Source organism: Anopheles darlingi, chromosome 3, assembly GCF_943734745.1.
Source record: "Anopheles darlingi chromosome 3, idAnoDarlMG_H_01, whole genome shotgun sequence".
Taxonomy (NCBI): Eukaryota; Metazoa; Arthropoda; class Insecta; order Diptera; family Culicidae; genus Anopheles; species Anopheles darlingi.
Window position 1 is genome coordinate 70825968 of NC_064875.1, and position 24034 is coordinate 70850001.

The 24034-nt window shown below is 48.4% G+C and overlaps 1 protein-coding gene across 1 annotated transcript in view; it reads right to left on the reverse strand.

The window, feature by feature from the left end:
- LOC125953704 (titin-like) overlaps positions 1-22649 on the reverse strand; it is a 30062-nt gene extending 7413 nt beyond the window's left edge. The window contains exons 1-9 of the mRNA XM_049683424.1: positions 22604-22649; positions 21119-21358; positions 18869-19126; positions 18122-18619; positions 12563-12643; positions 12109-12313; positions 11818-12021; positions 5788-11688; positions 322-5598 (exon numbers count right to left, since the gene is read on the reverse strand). Of these exons, the coding sequence (XP_049539381.1) occupies positions 322-5598; positions 5788-11688; positions 11818-12021; positions 12109-12313; positions 12563-12643; positions 18122-18619; positions 18869-19126; positions 21119-21358; positions 22604-22630 (12691 nt within the window). The 5' untranslated portion in view covers positions 22631-22649. The remainder of the gene's footprint in view (positions 1-321; positions 5599-5787; positions 11689-11817; positions 12022-12108; positions 12314-12562; positions 12644-18121; positions 18620-18868; positions 19127-21118; positions 21359-22603) is intronic.
- Between the last annotated feature and the right edge of the window lie 1385 nt (positions 22650-24034).

Here is a 24034-nt window from a genome sequence, read left to right on the forward strand (position 1 = left end):
TTCAGTTTGTGAATTGATTGCGCGTGAATCACTTAGCCACCTGTTGGGCAGCTGTGCTTGCTCCAAATTCCAAAGCATCATTCGCCAAAAAATTTTAAGCGTTTCAAAACGGCCAATAGGATATGGCGAAGAGAAAGGAGAAGGCATAGAAGAAAGAGTGCAAAGAAATAAATGTAAATAGTAATATAAAAATCTATAAAGCGAGAGCGCAAGAGATAGAGAGAGAGAGAGAGAGAGAGAGAGAGATAAAGAGAAAGAGAGAGAAAGAAAGAGAGCGCAAATTCCAAACAGTAACAGGGAGTAATTGGAGGTGATAAAAACCTTCAGAGTATGTCGGTAGGACTTTCTTGGGCTGTTTCAGTGTGAATGATTCTTCTTCGTGTGTGGTGGTGAGCTGTGATCTGTTGCGTTGAATGGTGAGGTCGAGAGAGATCTCCTCCTCGTGATGCGTGATAAGGCTTTCGAGCTTCTCGCGCCGCTTGCGCAGCTCGAGCACCACGTTCTCAGTGTCCTCCTCGTAGCGGTAGTAATCGTCTTCCGCATCCTGTTCACTATCGTCATAGATGACCTCGTACACTACCTCGTCATCTTCGTCGACCTGCTTGACGATTGTGATGTGGGCTTCGCCTGTCTCCTCACCGTAGCTGTACGGCGCGGGGAGCTTCACTCGGCCGGACATAGATATCTCTTCACGGGCGTAGGAATCCAATTGAATCTTGAATTCCTGCTCAATGTCTTCAATGTGTTTAGTTCGCTTCGGCCGGAACGTTACGTTTTCGGGTTCAATATCCTTGAAGACAGGACGCGGTTGTCGCACCTTTTTGATCTTCTTAATGCGTACCTCCTCTTCATCCAGCACCTCGCGTCGGAAGGCTGGCTTGGGACGAGGTCGCTGCTTTCGTACCACCACATGCTCGGTTATCTCTTCTTCCGGCAGCTCCTGTTCTTTGGTGATGGTAATTGATGCTTCAACATCCTCGGTCTCAGCTGGCACAGAAGGCTTTCTAGCCACCTTAAACGTGGCTTCTGCCTCTTCTGGTTCTGGGGCTGCTGATTTCTTGCGCGGGAGAGCGAGCTTCGCCTCCACTTCTTCTTCTTCTTCTTCGACGGATGGCTTAATTTTCGGCTTACGTTTCACCATCGTGACTTCTTCGACTGTGTCTTTGGGTTTCTTGGCCAGCTCCAGATCCACCTTTTCATACTTTTCCAACTCCGTCTTCGGCACATCCATCTCGAGCAGCTTTCTAGTAATTTCATCAATGTCATCTTCCTTCTTTTTCTTTGGCACAACTTTCTTCTTTGGTTTCTTCTCTTCCGGTTTCTTAGCTACTTCTTCCACCGGTACTATCGCCGGTTCCGTGGTTTGAATCGCCGGTTCTGAAATCTCCACTGGCTGTTCTACTTTGCGAACAATCTCCAACGAGGCTTCTGCCTCGTCCGTAGTATACGGTGCTGGTTTACTCTTTAATTTCACCACTTCCTCCACATCTTCAACATCTTCCGGCTTGGGTACGGATGGTTTCAGTACGATTACCTCTTCGGTAGCGGTCTCCTCCGTAATTTGTGGTTTTTTCTTTGGCTTCTTGAGAGAAATTGTGGTCTCTTGCTCAACCTCTTCGGTCATCGGTTGCTTCTTGGGTTTTATCTTAACTTCAACCTCCGTTTCTTCGATGGTTTCTACCTTCGGTTGACTCTTTTTGTGTGGCAGCTTCACCTGCGCACTCTGTTCAGGTTCCACGGTGGACTCGACCGCTTGTTGTGGTTTTGGTTGCTGGTCAATCTGAACTTTTTCTCGCTTTCGCAGGTCTACGTCTACCCGTTCGTATTGTTCCAGCTCAGTTTTCTCGATTTCCAAGTTCAACAACCGTTGTAACTCGCCATCGTCATCGATGCTTGCCTTCTTCTTCTTGACCACCACGACCTTCTTCTTCGGTTTTTCAGCCGGTTTTTCCAGTACCTTTTCTAAGGTCTCGAGTCTGCTTTCGATGACTTTAGGAGCGGGCACTGCCTGTGGTTGCACTTCAACGATCGCTTCAATAGGAACCGACTCCACGATCCTAGGCATCTCCTCAGAGGGAACCTCAATGATTGCATCCTCAATGATCGGTTGCACATCGTGAACCTCTTCTACCAGTGGTTGTACCGGTACGATATCTTCTTCCACTAACGATACAACGTCGACTGGTTCCTCGACAACAGGTTCCACTGTTGCCTCCGTTTCATCGGGTGCATGTGGTTCATCCTGTTCCACTTCTTCGATCAGTGGCTTGCTCGTTTCCGGCTGTTCTATCTCGATCTTGATAATACGTTCCACGCTCATCGTTTCTTCGGCTGGTGGTGGCGTTTTCTTCAGCACAATTTGCTCCTCTACTTCTTTTGGTGCTTCAGGAAGTCGCGGTTTTTTCTTTATTTTAAACTCGGTATCCACAGGTTCGGGTTCGACCGGTTTCTTGACTGTCTTTTTAGGCTTGATCGTTACTTCCACCGGTGCTGCCTCTTCAACCACAGCTACCTGGGATTCATGCCGCTCATCGACCGATTCTACCGTTTTTTCCGGTTTCTTAATTTCCACGTCCACTTTCTCGTACTTTTCCAATTCCGTCTTTTCAATTTCTAGATTCAATAGTCTTTGTAGCTGTTCATCATCATCTATAGAAGCCTTTTTCGGCTTCTTGATGATCTTCTTTTTGGTAACCTTCTTTTCATCTACCTTCGCTGGCTCCACTGGAACCTCTGGCACTTCAACAGGCGTAACCGCTGGCTCGTCCTTCAGTACTGTAACCGGGCTCTGCTGTACAGCAGTGGCTACATGTTCCGGTATGGGAATGGCTTCGGTTTCTCTTAGCTTTGGTTCTTGCTGAGGAGCTATTGTTTTAATTTCTTCTGGGATCGATATTTCTTCAACCACCTTTGCTTCAGAGAACATTGGCTCTACGATGACCGGCTCTGGTTCCACCGGTTTTTCGTTTGGCGTCGCAACTGCCACCGGCTTTTGAGGTTCTAGTTTCAATTTTTCCTTCGGCTCTAGATCTACCTTTTCATATGTTTCCAGTTCCGTCTTTTCAACCTCGAGGTTCAGCAAACGTTCCAGCTCTACATCTGCTTCCGGTTTGGCTTTCGGTTTCTTGATTACCTTCTTCTTAATTCCCTTGACTTCTTTACGCTCTTGTACCTCTGTTGGCTTTTCTACAATAGCTTCCTCCAGCTGCTCTAGCATAGTTTCAATGGGCTTTTCAGCTGGTGCGGATTGAGAAATAACCAATTCTTCGGTATGTTCTTCGATGGGCTGTGGCAACATTGCCTCGGAAGGTTGCTCCACTGGCAATTGTTTCGATTGCTTTTTGTTAAGTGGTGCTTCTTCAACCGTTGCCTCAGGTGCTGGAGCACGCAATTCAACTGGAACAGGCTCTTTCGCAGTTTCTTCCTCGACTGCCACCGTTTCCTCTTCCTGGGATGGTGCCTTGGGTTTTTTGATCTTCTTAATCACTTTCTTTGGGGTCTTTTCCTTGTCCGTATCTTCAGGAGTGTCCTTGGGAGTAGGAAGAGCCATATCTCGATCCGCTTCACGCTCTTTAGGCTCTATCTCTGGGACGGGTTTCGTGAATGGTTTGAGCTTGATTTCCTCCTTCTCTTGCTCCGGTTTAGTAGGAGTAGGTTTGCGGAATTTGAATTCATCTTCTGGTTCCGGCTCCGGTTTTTTACCCTTACCGAGAATAATCTTGTGCTCTGGTTCTTCCGGAACCTGCGGTACCTTTGGTTCCTTCGGAATCACTGGTTTTTCTGGCTCGTTTGCAGGCTTTTCGATCGGTTCGTCTTCATGTTTGACATATGGCTCTAGTGGGGTTTCATAATCGGGAATATCAGTTGGTTCGAATGTAGGCTTCTCCACGTGCCGCTTCTTGCCTTCTAAATCTTCTTCCATAGGTTTTTCTGTAGACTTTTTCTTCGGCTTTTCTTGTTCAACAGTTTCTTCTTTAGGTTTTGTGGGCAATTTCTTCAATTTAACCTCTTCTTGCTGCTCATCTTCCTTCACTAATTTTCCCTTACCCAGCTGCAAAGTACGCTCCTCCGTTTCCTCTTTAGGAGTGTCTTTCACTTGGCGTTGATACTTGGGCTTTTCTTCCTCCTTCGGTTCTTCAGCTTTTGGTTCTTTTTCATATTTTTCTATATCCAGTGTTTCTAATTCTGGTTTTTCTTTCTTAATAATCTTCACCTTCTTAATGGTCTTCTTAGTACGCTCCGTGTCGTCCTCTTCGATGTGCGACAATTGTCCTACGCCCGGTCTCGTGTCCAGTTCAACAATCTTTGGTTGCTGACCCTTGAACGAATGCTCGACAAGGTCAATCCGGCTCTTGAGTAATACCTTCGGCACCGTCACTTCCTGCAATTCCGGCCTCTCTGGGATGATTGTTTTACGGAGTTTAACTGTTTGTGGTTCTTGTGTGTCAGTGATTTGTTGTTTAATAGGTTTCTGTTCTTTTCGCTCGATCTTAATAGGCTCTAATTTAACAATCTCACCCTTTTCTGGTTTAGCCTTCGGCGTTGCATCCAGATCAATTTTCTCGTACTGTTCAAGCTCCGTCTTTTCGACTTCCAGGTTTAATAATCGTTGCAATTCCTCGTCATCGTCGATGGATTTCTTGGTTTTCTTCGTTACTTTCACCTTCATGACGACCTTCTTGGGAGCTTCGGCTGGCGCGATTTCGACGGTGGCCGCTGGAGCAAGCTGCGCCTGCTCTGTCGGCTCAACCCGCTGCTCTTCGACGGGCTCAAGTTTCTCAGCCTCCAATGGTGCCAGCTCAACAGGAGCAGTCTCTTCAACCGGTTGGTCCAGCTGAGTTTCGGCAGGTGCTGCCGCAACTGTTGGCTTAAGTTCGACGGCTGGTACCTCTGTCGCAACGTCCGGTACTTCTACTGGCGTCAAATGCTCCTCTTCCAGTGTAACCGAGGCTACCGTATCTGCTTCCTCTACCGATACATCAAACTGATCGTGTACGGGCGCTGCTTCCAAAAGAGGCTTTGCTTGCACCTGCGGTCTTTCATTGGCGTGGTCTGATATATCCATAGGGATAACCTGAAAAGTATCCATTGCCAAGGACGGCACACGATCTGTTTCCTCTTCGGCCTGATCGAGTAACTCCTCCACAGGGGCCGCTTCAAGGATAGGCTTCGTTTGCACAGATGGTGTTTGTGTCGCAGCGTCCGGTACATCGACCGCCTCAACATGGTGTGTCGGTAGCTCCAGCGCCTCTGTCGTACCAGTCTCTTCTACCTGTTGTTGGAACACTTCTTCCACGGGTGCTGCTTCAATCAAGGGTTTACTCACGGTTGGCATCTCCGTTACATCGGAAGCTATCTCGACAGGGGCCGCTTGAAGTTCCTCTGGCTGCTCTGTCGATACGATGTCCGTCTGTTCCAGTGGTTCATCTGAAAACTGCTCCATAGGAGCGGCAGTTACTTGAGGCTTTGCTATCACTTCGGGCTGCTCAGTGGCTACTTCCTGGATATCTACGGGCTGCGCCACATCTCCTAAAGGTGCGGTTTCAACGAACTCGTTCGTCACGAAAGTATCTTCTTGCAAATCCACAGTAGCTGCACCTGTGACGATAATATAGCCAAATTAGTAACATTAACAGACCCCCGAATTAAAACTTAACACGGCAGACCCGAATTAAATTACGGAAAACTAATTTAAAGAACAAACGCACTGTTAAGTTAGTTATAAGAGCGGGCCGTGGCATTACCAGTTGCTTATGGCAATACCGATTATTGGCACGAGGTACTTACTTGAAGAACGTTTGTCTTCTGTGTGTTTTGTGTCGGGTGTCTGTAGAGTATCGGCGTGTCCAGCTGGTTTGAGTGGAACCAATGATTCTGTAGGTGTTTCTTGTAATAAGCTGACTTGTTGTTGTGGTTTCTTGGCCTTGGGTTTTTTACTTGGCTTCTTGACGGTTTGAACCTGCTCCAGCACTGACGGCTCTGGTTGCAATGACGCATCCTCCGGTTGCTCGCGGGAGCGCTTAGTTGGTTCGTACTCGCTTTTCTCGTAAACTTCCAGCTCAGTTTTCGTAATCTCTTCGTTAAGCAAACGATCAATATCTGCTTCTAGGCTATCAGGTTTAACTGTTTTCTTGATGCACAGCTTGCGCTTCTTTGATTTCTCATCGGGTGCCGTAATGGTTTCATCCGGAGACATTTGGGTAACTGTAATGGTTGCTTCAGGCATGTCATCTCCTTTCTGGACCGTGACGATTTCAATGATTTCTTCTTTGTCGTCCTTTCTCTTCTTAATAACACGCTTTCTAACGGTCATTTGCTCTATTGCACCAGATTTGGTTTCACCCTTTGTCACTTGAATATCTTCGGGTAGCTCTTCTATTACGATGTTACTCTTTGGAGTTGGAGATACGGAAAATTCATCCGACTTCTCGAATCCTTCGTCGGCGATGGTTTTAGGAATCACAGCAGTAATTACATCCGGAAGAGTGTCTCCAATATCCGTTACGGTTTGAGAGATTTCTTCATCGGTCACATCTGCTATCTGATCTACACTGTCCGGTTTACGTTTATGTATGGTTTTCTTTATAATTTTCTTCGCTTTCACTGGAGCAGTAATATCTACGTCCGATTGTTGCGGCTTTTCCGGTGTGGAAGGCAGGGCCATGTCACGATCAGCCTCTCTTTCGGTTTTTTCTTCTGTTGGAGACGGCTTCTCGAATGGTTTGAGCTTGATATCGGTTGGCTCCTCTTTAGGCTTTTCCGCTGTCGGAATCCTAAACTTGATATCGTTCTCGGATGCATCTTCTGCAGGCTTACCTTTGCCCAAAACAAGCGGTTTATTTTCCTCCTGTTCTGTTTCTGGAGCTGTTGATGCCCTTTTTGTCTTTGGCTTCTTATTCTCCTTCTCTTCTCGGACTTCTTGTTCAGGCTGCGGAGCTTCATATGCATCCCTGTCGATCGAATAATCTGGAATATCTAAAGGCGTAAACTCAAGTTTGTCTACGGGATGCTTACTCTGCTCGGGTTCGCCCTCCGATGGTTTGAGTATCTCCTTTTTAGAAGCCTTAGGCTGTTCTTCGTCTTTTTCCGTGTGTTTTATGGGTGTTTTCTTTAGCTTTACCTGTTCGCCTTCAAGTTCATCATTCTTCAATTTCCCTTTACCAAGCGTAAGTGTTCGTTCGTTTGGCTCGTCCTTAGTTATCTGTTTTGGCTTTCTTTCATATCTGTGCGCCTCTTGATCAAACTCTTCTTTCTCGGGTTTTACATCTTCGAAATCAGTACGGTCTGGTTTTTCCAATTCAGTTTTCTTGCCCTTTGTAGTTTTGATTTTCTTCAGTTTTTTCAACTTAATATCATCGTCGTCTTCCTCGATCCTTGACATCTCCCCAATTGCTCTGTGGATCGACATACTGATAATTTTTGGTAGAAGCATTGCAGGCGGATACTCTACTAAGACCATGCGGCTTTTCAGTAACACTTTTGGCACTAGCGTTTCTTCCACTTCTTTACGCTCAGGTATCTTTACCTTTCTCAATCGAACCATCTGTGGCAGCTCGTTACATTCTGTGATTTGCATTTGATGTGGTTTCTGTTCTTTTCTCTCGATTTTTTGCGGCTCCAGTACTAGTTTCGGTTTTTCCGGTTTCGGTTTACTATCAAGCTCAACCTTTTCATACTGTTCTAGGTGTGTCTTTTCCACTTCTAGGTTTAGCAATCGTTGCAGCTCTTCATCTTCTTCTGCTTTAATCATCTTTTTCGGTTTTTTCTTTATTTTCTTCTCAACCTTTTTGGATTCTTGATCCACGGCAGGAGAGTCCTCTGTTTTCTCAGAAGTTGTTTTCTTTAGCGATTTTTCGGTGAACATTAGGAACGTTGCCGCAGATTCTTCTATCACGGCTTCCTGAAGCAATGGCTCGGTTATGACCAGCTCACGAGCTATATCGGTTTCCGTCAATTCTTCCGGCGCTTGAATTATTGGAGCAGGCTCAGACTGATCATTAGCTGAGGCAATGTTCTCTGAAATTACTTCAAGTCCTTCGTGCTTTGAAGATATCTCTTGTTCTATGACGGTCCTAGATTTTTTAACCTTTTTTGGTTTACTTGTTTTCTCCGGACTAGCATTCGGTCGGTCTGCAACGCTTTCTTCGGGCTGTTCTTCTAAAACTATCGCAGTTTCTTTTGTTTCAATTATTAGTGGTTGTTTTTCAAGCTCTGTGAGATGTGTCGATTTGGGTTTCTTTTTTGACATTTCTTTCAATTCTTCTGTGTCTTTTGGCAACTGCTTTGTCAAAGACTTATGCACAGTGGTAGTTGCTGGTTGCTCTAAAGTTTCCAAAATTGCTATTGAGGACTCGGGCTGAGGCACCTCCTCTTCTATGACTAATTTGGCCCGTTTCTTCAACTCAACTTCAATTTTTTCGTATCGTTCCAATTCAGTTTTCTTTACTTCGAGATTAAGTAGTTTTTCAATGATATCATCCACTTCATCGGTGGTTTCGATAGTTTTGACTTTCTTCTTTTTCAATTTTTGTTTAGGTTTAGGTTTTACTTCACTTTCTACATCCTCGAGAACAACCGGCAGCTCTGCTTGAATTTCGGATTCTGTAATGGTAATCGTTGTTTCTGGTGCCTGTCCTTCTTCCTGCACCGTGATGACTTCAACCAACTCTTGTTTATCGCCAGTGGTTTTTTTAACAGTTCTTCTTTTTGTAGTTTGTTTCTTAACAGCTCCACTAGCAGTGACAATTTCTTGTACTTTTGTCTCCTCAGGCATTTCCTCAACAACTGGCAGCTGCTCCTGTGGCATCTCAAATACAAACTCTTGTACTTGTTCATATGTTTGGGGAAATAGTGCTCCGACAGACGCTGACACCGCATCAAGGATTGGTTGGTCTTTAAAGTCGAGATTTTCGACAATTGCTTGTGGAAGAGGATATTCAGCAACTGTTTCTAAGATAGTGGAGTTTAGCGTTGGTGTGGTTTTAACAGATTTCTTTTTGGTAATTGACTTCGATTCTTCCTTTGTTTCCAATAACTTAGGGAGTTCTTCAAGAATACTTTCTTCCGGTTTTTTCAATTTTGTCGGTAAATCAACGTCAATCTTTTCGTATTTCTCGAGCTCCGTTTTCTGCACTTCTAAGTTCAGTAACTTCTCAATGATATCATCAGTATTGTCTCCCTTCTTTCTGATAGTTTTAACCTTTTTCTTCTTGGGTTTCACGATTGGAGTATCGACCTGCACTGCTTCAGGAACATTATCTTCCTCTGTCATGGTGACTGTTGTTTCTGGCTCCAGGTCATCTTCCTGAACTGTAACAATTTTGACCTCTTCTATCTTGTCAGCCGTTTTCTTTTTAATAACTTTCGTTTTAGTAGTATGCTTCTTGAGTTTGCCATCATTGCTGACACTTTCTACAACCTCAATGTGTTCAGGAAGCTCTTCGATGATTGGTTGTTCAACAGGTACTGACTCTGTCGGTAGATTTTTAGATATTTCTTGTGGCACTTCTTCCAACACTGTTGTAGGGTGTACAACCTTCTTTGTCTTCTTTTTAACAATTTTAGCAGAAGCATCATCGTCTAGAGAAATCGCTTGTTGAGGTCTCAATTCTTCATCCAGTGGCTCGGTGTTATCGTATGGCACAATTTGCTTGCTTATTGTAACAGTGGTTTGAGGTTGTTTACCTTCCTCATGCACTGTTACCTCCTCAGTGATTTCCTCTTTCGGACCAACACGCTTCTTGATGATCTTTTTCTTTATAGTCTGCTTCTTTATAACACCACCCTCGGTTCGAACTTCTTCCAATACCTCAGGATGCTCTACGATCGTCGTTTCTTCGATAGGCCGGGACCTCTTGGGTAGGTCAACATCAATTTTCTCGTATTGCTCGAGCTCTGTTCTCTTCACTTCTAGATTAAGCAATCGTTCGATCACATCATCAGTATCATCTTTCGTTTTAATGACCCTCACCTTCTTTTTCTTTGGCTTGGTGTCATCCTTTATCTGTTCTAATGACGGAGTTTGTTCCTCGATCACTGTTATAGTTGTTTCAGCCGGTTTGTCGTCTTCTTGCACTGTAACTATTTCGATCTGTTCCTCTTGCTGATCGAATTTCTTTTTGATGATTTTTCTTCTAGTTACTTGTTTTCCGGTGCCTTCTGTATTACGGGTTTCTTTTTCTAACGTTTCGTCTGAAGAAATATGCGTTGGAAGTAACTTGGGAGTAATTTTCTTAGGGATATCAACGTCAATCTTTTCGTATTTCTCGAGCTCCGTTTTCTGCACTTCTAAGTTCAGTAACTTCTCAATGATATCATCAGTATTGTCTCCCTTCTTTCTGATAGTTTTAACCTTTTTCTTCTTGGGTTTCACGATTGGAGTATCGACCTGCACTGCTTCAGGAACATTATCTTCCTCTGTCATGGTGACTGTTGTTTCTGGCTCCAGGTCATCTTCCTGAACTGTAACAATTTTGACCTCTTCTATCTTGTCAGCCGTTTTCTTTTTAATAACTTTCGTTTTAGTAGTATGCTTCTTGAGTTTGCCATCATTGCTGACACTTTCTACAACCTCAATGTGTTCAGGAAGCTCTTCGATGATTGGTTGTTCAGCAGGTACTGACTCTGTCGGTAGATTTTTAGATATTTCTTGTGGCACTTCTTCCAACACTGTTGTAGGGTGTACAACCTTCTTTGTCTTCTTTTTAACAATTTTAACAGAAGCATCATCGTCTAGAGAAATCGCTTGTTGAGGTCTCAATTCTTCATCCAGTGGCTCGGTGTTATCGTATGGCACAATTTGCTTGCTTATTGTAACAGTGGTTTGAGGTTGTTTACCTTCCTCATGCACTGTTACCTCCTCAGTGATTTCCTCTTTCGGACCAACACGCTTCTTGATGATCTTTTTCTTTATAGTCTGCTTCTTTATAACACCACCCTCGGTTCGAACTTCTTCCAATACATCAGGATGCTCTACGATCGTCGTTTCTTCGATAGGCCGGGACCTCTTGGGTAGGTCAACATCAATTTTCTCGTATTGCTCGAGCTCTGTTCTCTTCACTTCTAGATTAAGCAATCGTTCGATCACATCATCAGTATCATCTTTCGTTTTAATGACCCTCACCTTCTTTTTCTTTGGCTTGGTGTCATCCTTTATCTGTTCTAATGACGGAGTTTGTTCCTCGATCACTGTTATAGTTGTTTCAGCCGGTTTGTCGTCTTCTTGCACTGTAACTATTTCGATCTGTTCCTCTTTTTGACCGATTTTCTTTTTAAGGACCTTCTTTTTAGTGACTTGCTTACCAATGGTGCCCGAGGCAGTCAATACTTGTTGCACACTAACTGTTTCAGGTAGTTCCGTTGTTATGCATGCTTGTTCTTTTTGTGCATCGAATGTTCTTAGAGGCGCTTCAGTTTCTTCTTGCCCAATTAAAGATAAATCGACCCCTTGGATAACAGTTCCTTTTGATATTTTGCCTGTTAGCTGCGCAGAGATTACGGTATGAGCATCGGCTGTTTGGGCTACTTCTTCTGGTATTGTGACTGTACCCTCGTTAAAAGGAAGAATCGTTGTATCCTGTTGAATATGTGTTTGTATTTGTTTCTTCTGAGCTCTGTGATTTGTTTCGACTTCTTGTACAATCGTAGGTGTCTCTTCAAGGTCTGTAAGGTGAGGTTGTGGTGCAGATTCTGCGTGATAAGTAGAAGTATCAGTTTAAGTATGTGCTTCAACTACACGTATGCAGAGTAGAAAGCGCGAGTAGTGTAGACAATTGATAGATGATACTATAATTAATGAAAATGTAATGAAACCATTACCTTGTACTTCCTCAATTAGTACTTCCGACTGCATACTCGGAAAATGCACTATACTGTCATCAATATCCAAAGGCTCTTCAATAAGAGCCCCCTGCTCTTGTGTTATCTTTATGTTTTTGGTCTTGATGACTGTTTGGTTGTTGTCTGTACATGATTCAAATGTAGTGATGTAAGTTGACGAAGTGTTTTCTTTAGTGTCCAAATCTAGAATAAATATGATACGATAAATTATCCAAACAAGCAACGATATACTACTAGAAGGTGCAGACAAGCAACAAATAATAGTCTTACCAAAAGGAAGTGTATCTGAGTGAGTTTGTGGATTATTGTATTGTGTAACAAGTTGTGAGGTAAGTGAATCTACTGTGTGAGTTTGCTTCGTGAAATATTTTTTTCCCAAATTAGAAACATCTTCCAACGGAAGGGCCTTCTCCGTGACAGTGACGGTCGTCTGAGGTTGCTGATCGTCCTCTTGGACAGTGACGATCTCGGTGACCTGTTCCTTCTTGCCAGCCTTCTTTTTGATGACACGCTTCTTGATCACTTGTTTTTTGGGAATGCCCTCCTCGGTGATTACCTCGGTAACCTTCACTTCTTCGGGCATTTCCTGTACGATCGCTTCTTGTGGCTCAACGCGCGTCGGAACGAACTCGGAGACCTCTTCGAACGGAAGCTCCTTCTCCGTGATAGTGACGGTCGTCTGAGGTTGCTGATCATCCTCTTGGACAGTGACGATCTCGGTGACCTGTTCCTTCTTACCAGCCTTCTTTTTGATGACACGCTTTTTGATCACTTGTTTCTTGGGCATGCCCTCCTCGGTGATTACCTCGGTAACATTCACTTCCTCGGGCATTTCCTGTACGATCGCTTCTTGTGGCTCAACGCGCGACGGAACGAACTCGGAGACCTCTTCGAACGGAAGCTCCTTCTCCGTGACAGTGACGGTCGTCTGAGGTTGCTGATCGTCCTCTTGGACAGTGACGATCTCGGTGACCTGTTCCTTCTTACCAGCCTTCTTTTTGATGACACGCTTCTTGATCACTTGTTTCTTGGGCATGCCCTCCTCGGTGATTACCTCGGTAACCTTCACTTCCTCGGGCATTTCCTGTACGATCGCTTCTTGTGGCTCAACGCGCGACGGAACGAACTCGGAGACCTCTTCGAACGGAAGCTCCTTTTCCGTGACAGTGACGGTCGTCTGAGGTTGCTGATCGTCCTCTTGGACAGTGACGATCTCGGTGACCTGTTCCTTCTTGCCAGCCTTCTTTTTGATGACACGCTTCTTGATCACTTGTTTCTTGGGCATGCCCTCCTCGGTGATTACCTCGGTAACCCTCACTTCCTCGGGCATTTCCTGTACGATCGCTTCTTGCGGTTCAATGCGCGACGGAACGAACTCGGAGACCTCTTCGAACGGAAGCTCCTTCTCCGTGACAGTGACGGTCGTCTGAGGTTGCTGATCGTCCTCTTGGACAGTAACGATCTCGGTGACCTGCTCCTTCTTACCAGCCTTCTTTTTGATGACACGCTTTTTGATCACTTGTTTCTTGGGCATGCCCTCCTCGGTGATTATCTCGGTAACCTTCACTTCCTCAGGCATTTCCTGTACGATCGCTTCTTGTGGTTCAATGCGCGACGGAACGAACTCGGAGACCTCTTCGAACGGAAGGTCCTTTTCCGTGACAGTGACGGTCGTCTGAGGTTGCTGATCGTCCTCTTGGACAGTGACGATCTCGGTGACCTGTTCCTTCTTACCAGCCTTCTTTTTGATGACACGCTTCTTGATCACTTGTTTCTTGGGCATGCCCTCCTCGGTGATTACCTCGGTAACATTCACTTCCTCGGGCATTTCCTGTACGATCGCTTCTTGTGGCTCAACGCGCGACGGAACGAACTCGGAGACCTCTTCGAACGGAAGCTCCTTCTCCGTGACAGTGACGGTCGTCTGAGGTTGCTGATCGTCCTCTTGGACAGTGACGATCTCGGTGACCTGTTCCTTCTTACCAGCCTTCTTTTTGATGACACGCTTCTTGATCACTTGTTTCTTGGGCATGCCCTCCTCGGTGATTACCTCGGTAACCTTCACTTCCTCGGGCATTTCCTGTACGATCGCTTCTTGTGGCTCAACGCGCGACGGAACGAACTCGGAGACCTCTTCGAACGGAAGCTCCTTTTCCGTGACAGTGACGGTCGTCTGAGGTTGCTGATCGTCCTCTTGGACAGTGACGATCTCGGTGACCTGTTCCTTCTTGCCAGCCTTCTTTTTGATGACACGCTTCTTGATCACTTGTTTCTTGGGCATGCCCTCCTCGGTGATTACCTCGGTAACCCTCACTTCCTCGGGCATTTCCTGTACGATCGCTTCTTGCGGTTCAATGCGCGACGGAACGAACTCGGAGACCTCTTCGAACGGAAGCTCCTTCTCCGTGACAGTGACGGTCGTCTGAGGTTGCTGATCGTCCTCTTGGACAGTAACGATCTCGGTGACCTGCTCCTTCTTACCAGCCTTCTTTTTGATGACACGCTTCTTGATCACTTGTTTCTTGGGCATGCCCTCCTCGGTGATTACCTCGGTAACCCTCACTTCCTCGGGCATTTCCTGTACGATCGCTTCTTGTGGCTCAACGCGCGACGGAACGAACTCGGAGACCTCTTCGAACGGAAGCTCCTTCTCCGTGACAGTGACGGTCGTCTGAGGTTGCTGATCGTCCTCTTGGACAGTGACGATCTCGGTGACCTGTTCCTTCTTGCCAGCCTTCTTTTTGATGACACGCTTCTTGATCACTTGTTTCTTGGGCATGCCCTCCTCGGTGATTACCTCGGTAACCTTCACTTCCTCGGGCATTTCCTGTACGGACGCTTCTTGCGGTTCAATGCGCGACGGAACGAACTCGGAGACCTCTTCGAACGGAAGCTCCTTCTCCGTGATAGTGACGGTCGTCTGAGGTTGCTGATCGTCCTCTTGGACAGTGACGATCTCGGTGACCTGTTCCTTCTTGCCAGCCTTCTTTTTGATGACACGCTTCTTGATCACTTGTTTCTTGGGCATGCCCTCCTCGGTGATTACCTCGGTAACCCTCACTTCCTCGGGCATTTCCTGTACGGACGCTTCTTGCGGTTCAACGCGCGACGGAACGAACTCGGAGACCTCTTCGAACGGAAGCTCCTTCTCCGTGATAGTGACGGTCGTCTGAGGTTGCTGATCGTCCTCTTGGACAGTGACGATCTCGGTGACCTGTTCCTTCTTGCCAGCCTTCTTTTTGATGACACGCTTCTTGATCACTTGTTTCTTGGACATGCCCTCCTCGGTGATTACCTCGGTAACCTTCACTTCCTCGGGCATTTCCTGTACGATCGCTTCTTGTGGCTCAACGCGCGACGGAACGAACTCGGAGACCTCTTCGAACGGAAGCTCCTTCTCCGTGACAGTGACGGTCGTCTGAGGTTGCTGATCGTCCTCTTGGACAGTGACGATCTCGGTGACCTGTTCCTTCTTACCAGCCTTCTTTTTGATGACACGCTTCTTGATCACTTGTTTCTTGGACATGCCCTCCTCGGTGATTACCTCGGTAACCTTCACTTCCTCGGGCATTTCCTGTACGATCGCTTCTTGTGGCTCAACGCGCGACGGAACGAACTCGGAGACCTCTTCGAACGGAAGCTCCTTCTCCGTGACAGTGACGGTCGTCTGAGGTTGCTGATCGTCCTCTTGGACAGTGACGATCTCGGTGACCTGTTCCTTCTTGCCAGCCTTCTTTTTGATGACACGCTTCTTGATCACTTGTTTCTTGGGCATGCCCTCCTCGGTGATTACTTCGGTAACCTTCACTTCCTCGGGCATTTCCTGTACGATCGCTTCTTGTGGCTCAACGCGCGACGGAACGAACTCGGAGACCTCTTCGAACGGAAGCTCCTTCTCCGTGATAGTGACGGTCGTCTGAGGTTGCTGATCGTCCTCTTGGACAGTGACGATCTCGGTGACCTGTTCCTTCTTGCCAGCCTTCTTTTTGATGACACGCTTCTTGATCACTTGTTTCTTGGACATGCCCTCCTCGGTGATTACCTCGGTAACCTTCACTTCCTCGGGCATTTCCTGTACGATCGCTTCTTGTGGCTCAACGCGCGACGGAACGAACTCGGAGACCTCTTCGAACGGAAGGTCCTTTTCCGTGACAGTGACGGTCGTCTGAGGTTGCTGATCGTCCTCTTGGACAGTGACGATCTCGGTGACCTGTTCCTTCTTACCAGCCTTCTTTTTGATGACACGCTTCTTGATCACTTGTTTCTTGGGCATGCCCTCCTCGGTGATTACTTCGGTAACCTTCACTTCCTCGGGCATTTCCTGTACGATCGCTTCTTGTGGCTCAACGCGCGACGGAACGAACTCGGAGACCTCTTCGAACGGAAGCTCCTTCTCCGTGATAGTGACGGTCGTCTGAGGTTGCTGATCGTCCTCTTGGACAGTGACGATCTCGGTGATCTGTTCCTTCTTGCCAGCCTTCTTTTTGATGACACGCTTCTTGATCACTTGTTTCTTGGGCATGCCCTCCTCGGTGATTACCTCGGTAACCTTCACTTCCTCGGGCATTTCCTGTACGATCGCTTCTTGTGGCTCAACGCGCGACGGAACGAACTCGGAGACCTCTTCGAACGGAAGCTCCTTCTCCGTGATAGTGACGGTCGTCTGAGGTTGCTGATCGTCCTCTTGGACAGTGACGATCTCGGTGACCTGTTCCTTCTTGCCAGCCTTCTTTTTGATGACACGCTTCTTGATCACTTGTTTCTTGGGAATGCCCTCCTCGGTGATTACCTCGGTAACCTTCACTTCCTCGGGCATTTCCTGTACGATCGCTTCTTGTGGCTCAACGCGCGACGGAACGAACTCGGAGACCTCTTCGAACGGAAGCTCCTTCTCCGTGATAGTGACGGTCGTCTGAGGTTGCTGATCGTCCTCTTGGACAGTGACGATCTCGGTGACCTGTTCCTTCTTGCCAGCCTTCTTTTTGATGACACGCTTCTTGATCACTTGTTTCTTGGGCATGCCCTCCTCGGTGATTACCTCGGTAACCTTCACTTCCTCGGGCATTTCCTGTACGATCGCTTCTTGTGGCTCAACGCGCGACGGAACGAACTCGGAGACCTCTTCGAACGGAAGCTCCTTCTCCGTGACAGTGACGGTCGTCTGAGGTTGCTGATCATCCTCTTGGACAGTGACGATCTCGGTGACCTGTTCCTTCTTGCCAGCCTTCTTTTTGATGACACGCTTTTTGATCACTTGTTTCTTGGGAATGCCCTCCTCGGTGATTACCTCGGTAACCTTCACTTTCTCGGGCATTTCCTGTACGATCGCTTCTTGTGGCTCAACGCGCGACGGAACGAACTCGGAGACCTCTTCGAACGGAAGCTCCTTCTCCGTGACAGTGACGGTCGTCTGAGGTTGCTGATCGTCCTCTTGGACAGTGACGATCTCGGTGACCTGTTCCTTCTTACCAGCCTTCTTTTTGATGACACGCTTCTTGATCACTTGTTTCTTGGGCATGCCCTCCTCGGTGATTACCTCGGTAACCCTCACTTCCTCGGGCATTTCCTGTACGGACGCTTCTTGCGGTTCAATGCGCGACGGAACGAACTCGGAGACCTCTTCGAACGGAAGCTCCTTCTCCGTGATAGTGACGGTCGTCTGAGGTTGCTGATCGTCCTCTTGGACAGTGACGATCTCGGTGACCTGTTCCTTCTTGCCAGCCTTCTTTTTGATGACACGCTTCTTGATCACTTGTTTCTTGGGAATGCCCTCCTCGGTGATTACCTCGGTAACCTTCACTTCCTCGGGCATTTCCTGTACGATCGCTTCTTGTGGCTCAACGCGCGACGGAACGAACTCGGAGACCTCTTCGAACGGAAGCTCCTTCTCCGTGATAGTGACGGTCGTCTGAGGTTGCTGATCATCCTCTTGGACAGTGACGATCTCGGTGACCTGTTCCTTCTTGCCAGCCTTCTTTTTGATGACACGCTTTTTGATCACTTGTTTCTTGGGAATGCCCTCCTCGGTGATTACCTTGGTAACCTTCACTTCCTCGGGCATTTCCTGTACGATCGCTTCTTGTGGCTCAATGCGCGACGGAACGAACTCGGAGACCTCTTCGAACGGAAGCTCCTTCTCCGTGATAGTGACGGTCGTCTGAGGTTGCTGATCGTCCTCTTGGACAGTGACGATCTCGGTGACCTGTTCCTTCTTGCCAGCCTTCTTTTTGATGACACGCTTCTTGATCACTTGTTTCTTGGGCATGCCCTCCTCGGTGATTACCTCGGTAACCTTCACTTCCTCGGGCATTTCCTGTACGATCGCTTCTTGTGGCTCAATGCGCGACGGAACGAACTCGGAGACCTCTTCGAACGGAAGCTCCTTCTCCGTGACAGTGACGGTCGTCTGAGGTTGCTGATCATCCTCTTGGACAGTGACGATCTCGGTGACCTGTTCCTTCTTGCCAGCCTTCTTTTTGATGACACGCTTTTTGATCACTTGTTTCTTGGGAATGCCCTCCTCGGTGATTACCTCGGTAACCTTCACTTCCTCGGGCATTTCCTGTACGATCGCTTCTTGTGGCTCAATGCGCGACGGAACGAACTCGGAGACCTCTTCGAACGGAAGCTCCTTCTCCGTGACAGTGACGGTCGTCTGAGGTTGCTGATCATCCTCTTGGACAGTGACGATCTCGGTGACCTGTTCCTTCTTGCCAGCCTTCTTTTTGATGACACGCTTTTTGATCACTTGTTTCTTGGGAATGCCCTCCTCGGTGATTACCTCGGTAACCTTCACTTCCTCGGGCATTTCCTGTACGATCGCTTCTTGTGGCTCAACGCGCGACGGAACGAACTCGGAGACCTCTTCGAACGGAAGCTCCTTCTCCGTGATAGTGACGGTCGTCTGAGGTTGCTGATCGTCCTCTTGGACAGTGACGATCTCGGTGACCTGTTCCTTCTTGCCAGCCTTCTTTTTGATGACACGCTTCTTGATCACTTGTTTCTTGGGCATGCCCTCCTCGGTGATTACTTCGGTAACCTTCACTTCCTCGGGCATTTCCTGTACGATCGCCTCTTGTGGCTCAATGCGCGACGGAACGAACTCGGAGACCTCTTCGAACGGAAGCTCCTTCTCCGTGACAGTGACGGTCGTCTGAGGTTGCTGATCATCCTCTTGGACAGTGACGATCTCGGTGACCTGTTCCTTCTTGCCAGCCTTCTTTTTGATGACACGCTTCTTGATCACTTGTTTCTTGGACATGCCCTCCTCGGTGATTACCTCGGTAACCTTCACTTCCTCGGGCATTTCCTGTACGATCGCTTCTTGTGGCTCAACGCGCGACGGAACGAACTCGGAGACCTCTTCGAACGGAAGCTCCTTCTCCGTGACAGTGACGGTCGTCTGAGGTTGCTGATCGTCCTCTTGGACAGTGACGATCTCGGTGACCTGTTCCTTTTTGCCAGCCTTCTTTTTGATGACACGCTTTTTGATCACTTGTTTCTTGGGAATGCCCTCCTCGGTGATTACTTCGGTAACCTTCACTTCCTCGGGCATTTCCTGTACGATCGCTTCTTGTGGTTCAACGCGCGACGGAACGAACTCGGAGACCTCTTCGAACGGAAGCTCCTTCTCCGTGACAGTGACGGTCGTCTGAGGTTGCTGATCGTCCTCTTGGACAGTGACGATCTCGGTGACCTGTTCCTTCTTGCCAGCCTTCTTTTTGATGACACGCTTCTTGATCACTTGTTTCTTGGGCATGCCCTCCTCGGTGATTACCTCGGTAACCTTCACTTCATCGGGCATTTCCTGTACGATCGCTTCTTGTGGCTCAACGCACGACGGAACGAACTCGGAGACCTCTTCGAACGGAAGCTCCTTCTCCGTGACAGTGACGGTCGTCTGAGGTTGCTGATCATCCTCTTGGACAGTGACGATCTCGGTGACCTGTTCCTTCTTGCCAGCCTTCTTTTTGATGACACGCTTCTTGATCACTTGTTTCTTGGGCATGCCCTCCTCGGTGATTACCTCGGTAACCTTCACTTCCTCGGGCATTTCCTGTACGATCGCTTCTTGTGGCTCAACGCGCGACGGAACAAACTCGGAGACCTCTTCGAACGGAAGCTCCTTCTCCGTGACAGTGACGGTCGTCTGAGGTTGCTGATCGTCCTCTTGGACAGTGACGATCTCGGTGACCTGTTCCTTCTTGCCAGCCTTCTTTTTGATGACACGCTTCTTGATCACTTGTTTCTTGGGCATGCCCTCCTCGGTGATTACCTCGGTAACCTTCACTTCCTCGGGCATTTCCTGTACGATCGCTTCTTGTGGCTCAATGCGCGACGGAACGAACTCGGAGACCTCTTCGAACGGAAGCTCCTTCTCCGTGACAGTGACGGTCGTCTGAGGTTGCTGATCATCCTCTTGGACAGTGACGATCTCGGTGACCTGTTCCTTCTTGCCAGCCTTCTTTTTGATGACACGCTTTTTGATCACTTGTTTCTTGGGAATGCCCTCCTCGGTGATTACCTCGGTAACCTTCACTTCCTCGGGCATTTCCTGTACGATCGCTTCTTGTGGCTCAACGCGCGACGGAACGAACTCGGAGACCTCTTCGAACGGAAGCTCCTTCTCCGTGATAGTGACGGTCGTCTGAGGTTGCTGATCGTCCTCTTGGACAGTGACGATCTCGGTGACCTGTTCCTTCTTGCCAGCCTTCTTTTTGATGACACGCTTCTTGATCACTTGTTTCTTGGGCATGCCCTCCTCGGTGATTACTTCGGTAACCTTCACTTCCTCGGGCATTTCCTGTACGATCGCCTCTTGTGGCTCAATTCGCGACGGAACGAACTCGGAGACCTCTTCGAACGGGAGCTCCTTCTCCGTGACAGTGACGGTCGTCTGAGGTTGCTGATCGTCCTCTTGGACAGTGACGATCTCGGTGACCTGTTCCTTCTTACCAGCCTTCTTTTTGATGACACGCTTCTTGATCACTTGTTTCTTGGGCATGCCCTCCTCGGTGATTACCTCGGTAACCCTCACTTCCTCGGGCATTTCCTGTACGGACGCTTGTTGCGGTTCAATGCGCGACGGAACGAACTCGGAGACCTCTTCGAACGGAAGCTCCTTCTCCGTGACAGTGACGGTCGTCTGAGGTTGCTGATCGTCCTCTTGGACAGTGACGATCTCGGTGACCTGTTCCTTCTTGCCAGCCTTCTTTTTGATGACACGCTTTTTGATCACTTGTTTCTTGGGAATGCCCTCCTCGGTGATTACTTCGGTAACCTTCACTTCCTCGGGCATTTCCTGTACGATCGCTTCTTGTAGCTCAATGCGCGACGGAACGAACTCGGAGACCTCTTCGAACGGAAGCTCCTTCTCCGTGACAGTGACGGTCGTCTGAGGTTGCTGATCGTCCTCTTGGACAGTGACGATCTCGGTGACCTGTTCCTTCTTACCAGCCTTCTTTTTGATGACACGCTTCTTGATCACTTGTTTCTTGGACATGCCCTCCTCGGTGATTACCTCGGTAACCTTCACTTCCTCGGGCATTTCCTGTACGATCGCTTCTTGTGGTTCAACGCGCGACGGAACGAACTCGGAGACCTCTTCGAACGGAAGCTCCTTCTCCGTGACAGTGACGGTCGTCTGAGGTTGCTGATCGTCCTCTTGGACAGTGACGATCTCGGTGACCTGTTCCTTCTTGCCAGCCTTCTTTTTGATGACACGCTTCTTGATCACTTGTTTCTTGGGCATGCCCTCCTCGGTGATTACCTCGGTAACCTTCACTTCCTCGGGCATTTCCTGTACGATCGCTTCTTGTGGCTCAACGCACGACGGAACGAACTCGGAGACCTCTTCGAACGGAAGCTCCTTCTCCGTGACAGTGACGGTCGTCTGAGGTTGCTGATCATCCTCTTGGACAGTGACGATCTCGGTGACCTGTTCCTTCTTGCCAGCCTTCTTTTTGATGACACGCTTTTTGATCACTTGTTTCTTGGGCATGCCCTCCTCGGTGATTACCTCGGTAACCTTCACTTCCTCGGGCATTTCCTGTACGATCGCTTCTTGTGGCTCAACGCGCGACGGAACAAACTCGGAGACCTCTTCGAACGGAAGCTCCTTCTCCGTGACAGTGACGGTCGTCTGAGGTTGCTGATCGTCCTCTTGGACAGTGACGATCTCGGTGACCTGTTCCTTCTTGCCAGCCTTCTTTTTGATGACACGCTTTTTGATCACTTGTTTCTTGGGAATGCCCTCCTCGGTGATTACCTCGGTAACCCTCACTTCCTCGGGCATTTCCTGTACGATCGCTTCTTGTGGCTCAACGCGCCGCGGAACGAACTCGGAGACCTCTTCGAACGGAAGCTCCTTCTCCGTGACAGTGACGGTCGTCTGAGGTTGCTGATCGTCCTCTTGGACAGTGACGATCTCGGTGACCTGTTCCTTCTTGCCAGCCTTCTTTTTGATGACACGCTTCTTGATCACTTGTTTCTTGGGCATGCCCTCCTCGGTGATTACCTCGGTAACCTTCACTTCCTCGGGCATTTCCTGTACGATCGCTTCTTGTAGCTCAACGCGCGACGGAACGAACTCGGAGACCTCTTCGAACGGAAGCTCCTTTTCCGTGACAGTGACGGTCGTCTGAGGTTGCTGATCATCCTCTTGGACAGTGAAGATCTCGGTGACCTGTTCCTTCTTGCCAGCCTTCTTTTTGATGACACGCTTCTTGATCACTTGTTTCTTGGGCATGCCCTCCTCGGTGATTACCTCGGTAACCTTCACTTCCTCGGGCATTTCCTGTACGATCGCTTCTTGCGGTTCAATGCGCGACGGAACGAACTCGGAGACCTCTTCGAACGGAAGCTCCTTCTCCGTGACAGTGACGGTCGTCTGAGGTTGCTGATCGTCCTCTTGGACAGTGACGATCTCGGTGACCTGTTCCTTCTTGCCAGCCTTCTTTATGATGACACGCTTCTTGATCACTTGTTTCTTGGGCATGCCCTCCTCGGTGATTACCTCGGTAACCTTCACTTCCTCGGGCATTTCCTGTACGATCGCTTCTTGCGGTTCAATGCGCGACGGAACGAACTCGGAGACCTCTTCGAACGGAAGCTCCTTCTCCGTGACAGTGACGGTCGTCTGAGGTTGCTGATCGTCCTCTTGGACAGTGACGATCTGGGTGAGCTGTTCCTTCTTGCCAGCCTTCTTTTTGATGACACGCTTCTTGATCACTTGTTTCTTGGGAATGCCCTCCTCGGTGATTACCTCGGTAACCCTCACTTCCTCGGGCATTTCCTGTACGATCGCTTCTTGTGGCTCAACGCGCGACGGAACGAACTCGGAGACCTCTTCGAACGGAAGCTCCTTCTCCGTGACAGTGACGGTCGTCTGAGGTTGCTGATCGTCCTCTTGGACAGTGACGATCTCGGTGACCTGTTCCTTCTTGCCAGCCTTCTTTTTAATGACACGCTTCTTGATCACTTGTTTCTTGGGAATGCCCTCCTCGGTGATTACCTCGGTAACCCTCACTTCCTCGGGCATTTCCTGTACGATCGCTTCTTGTGGCTCAACGCGCGACGGAACGAACTCGGAGACCTCTTCGAACGGAAGCTCCTTTTCCGTGACAGTGACGGTCGTCTGAGGTTGCTGATCGTCCTCTTGGACAGTGACGATCTGGGTGAGCTGTTCCTTCTTGCCAGCCTTCTTTTTGATGACACGCTTCTTGATCACTTGTTTCTTGGGAATGCCCTCCTCGGTGATTACCTCGGTAACCTTCACTTCCTCGGGCATTTCCTGTACGATCGCTTCTTGTGGCTCAACGCGCGACGGAACGAACTCGGAGACCTCTTCGAACGGAAGCTCCTTCTCCGTGACAGTGACGGTCGTCTGAGGTTGCTGATCGTCCTCTTGGACAGTGACGATCTCGGTGACCTGTTCCTTCTTGCCAGCCTTCTTTTTAATGACACGCTTCTTGATCACTTGTTTCTTGGGAATGCCCTCCTCGGTGATTACCTCGGTAACCCTCACTTCCTCGGGCATTTCCTGTACGATCGCTTCTTGTGGCTCAACGCGCGACGGAACGAACTCGGAGACCTCTTCGAACGGAAGCTCCTTTTCCGTGACAGTGACGGTCGTCTGAGGTTGCTGATCGTCCTCTTGGACAGTGACGATCTCGGTGACCTGTTCCTTCTTGCCAGC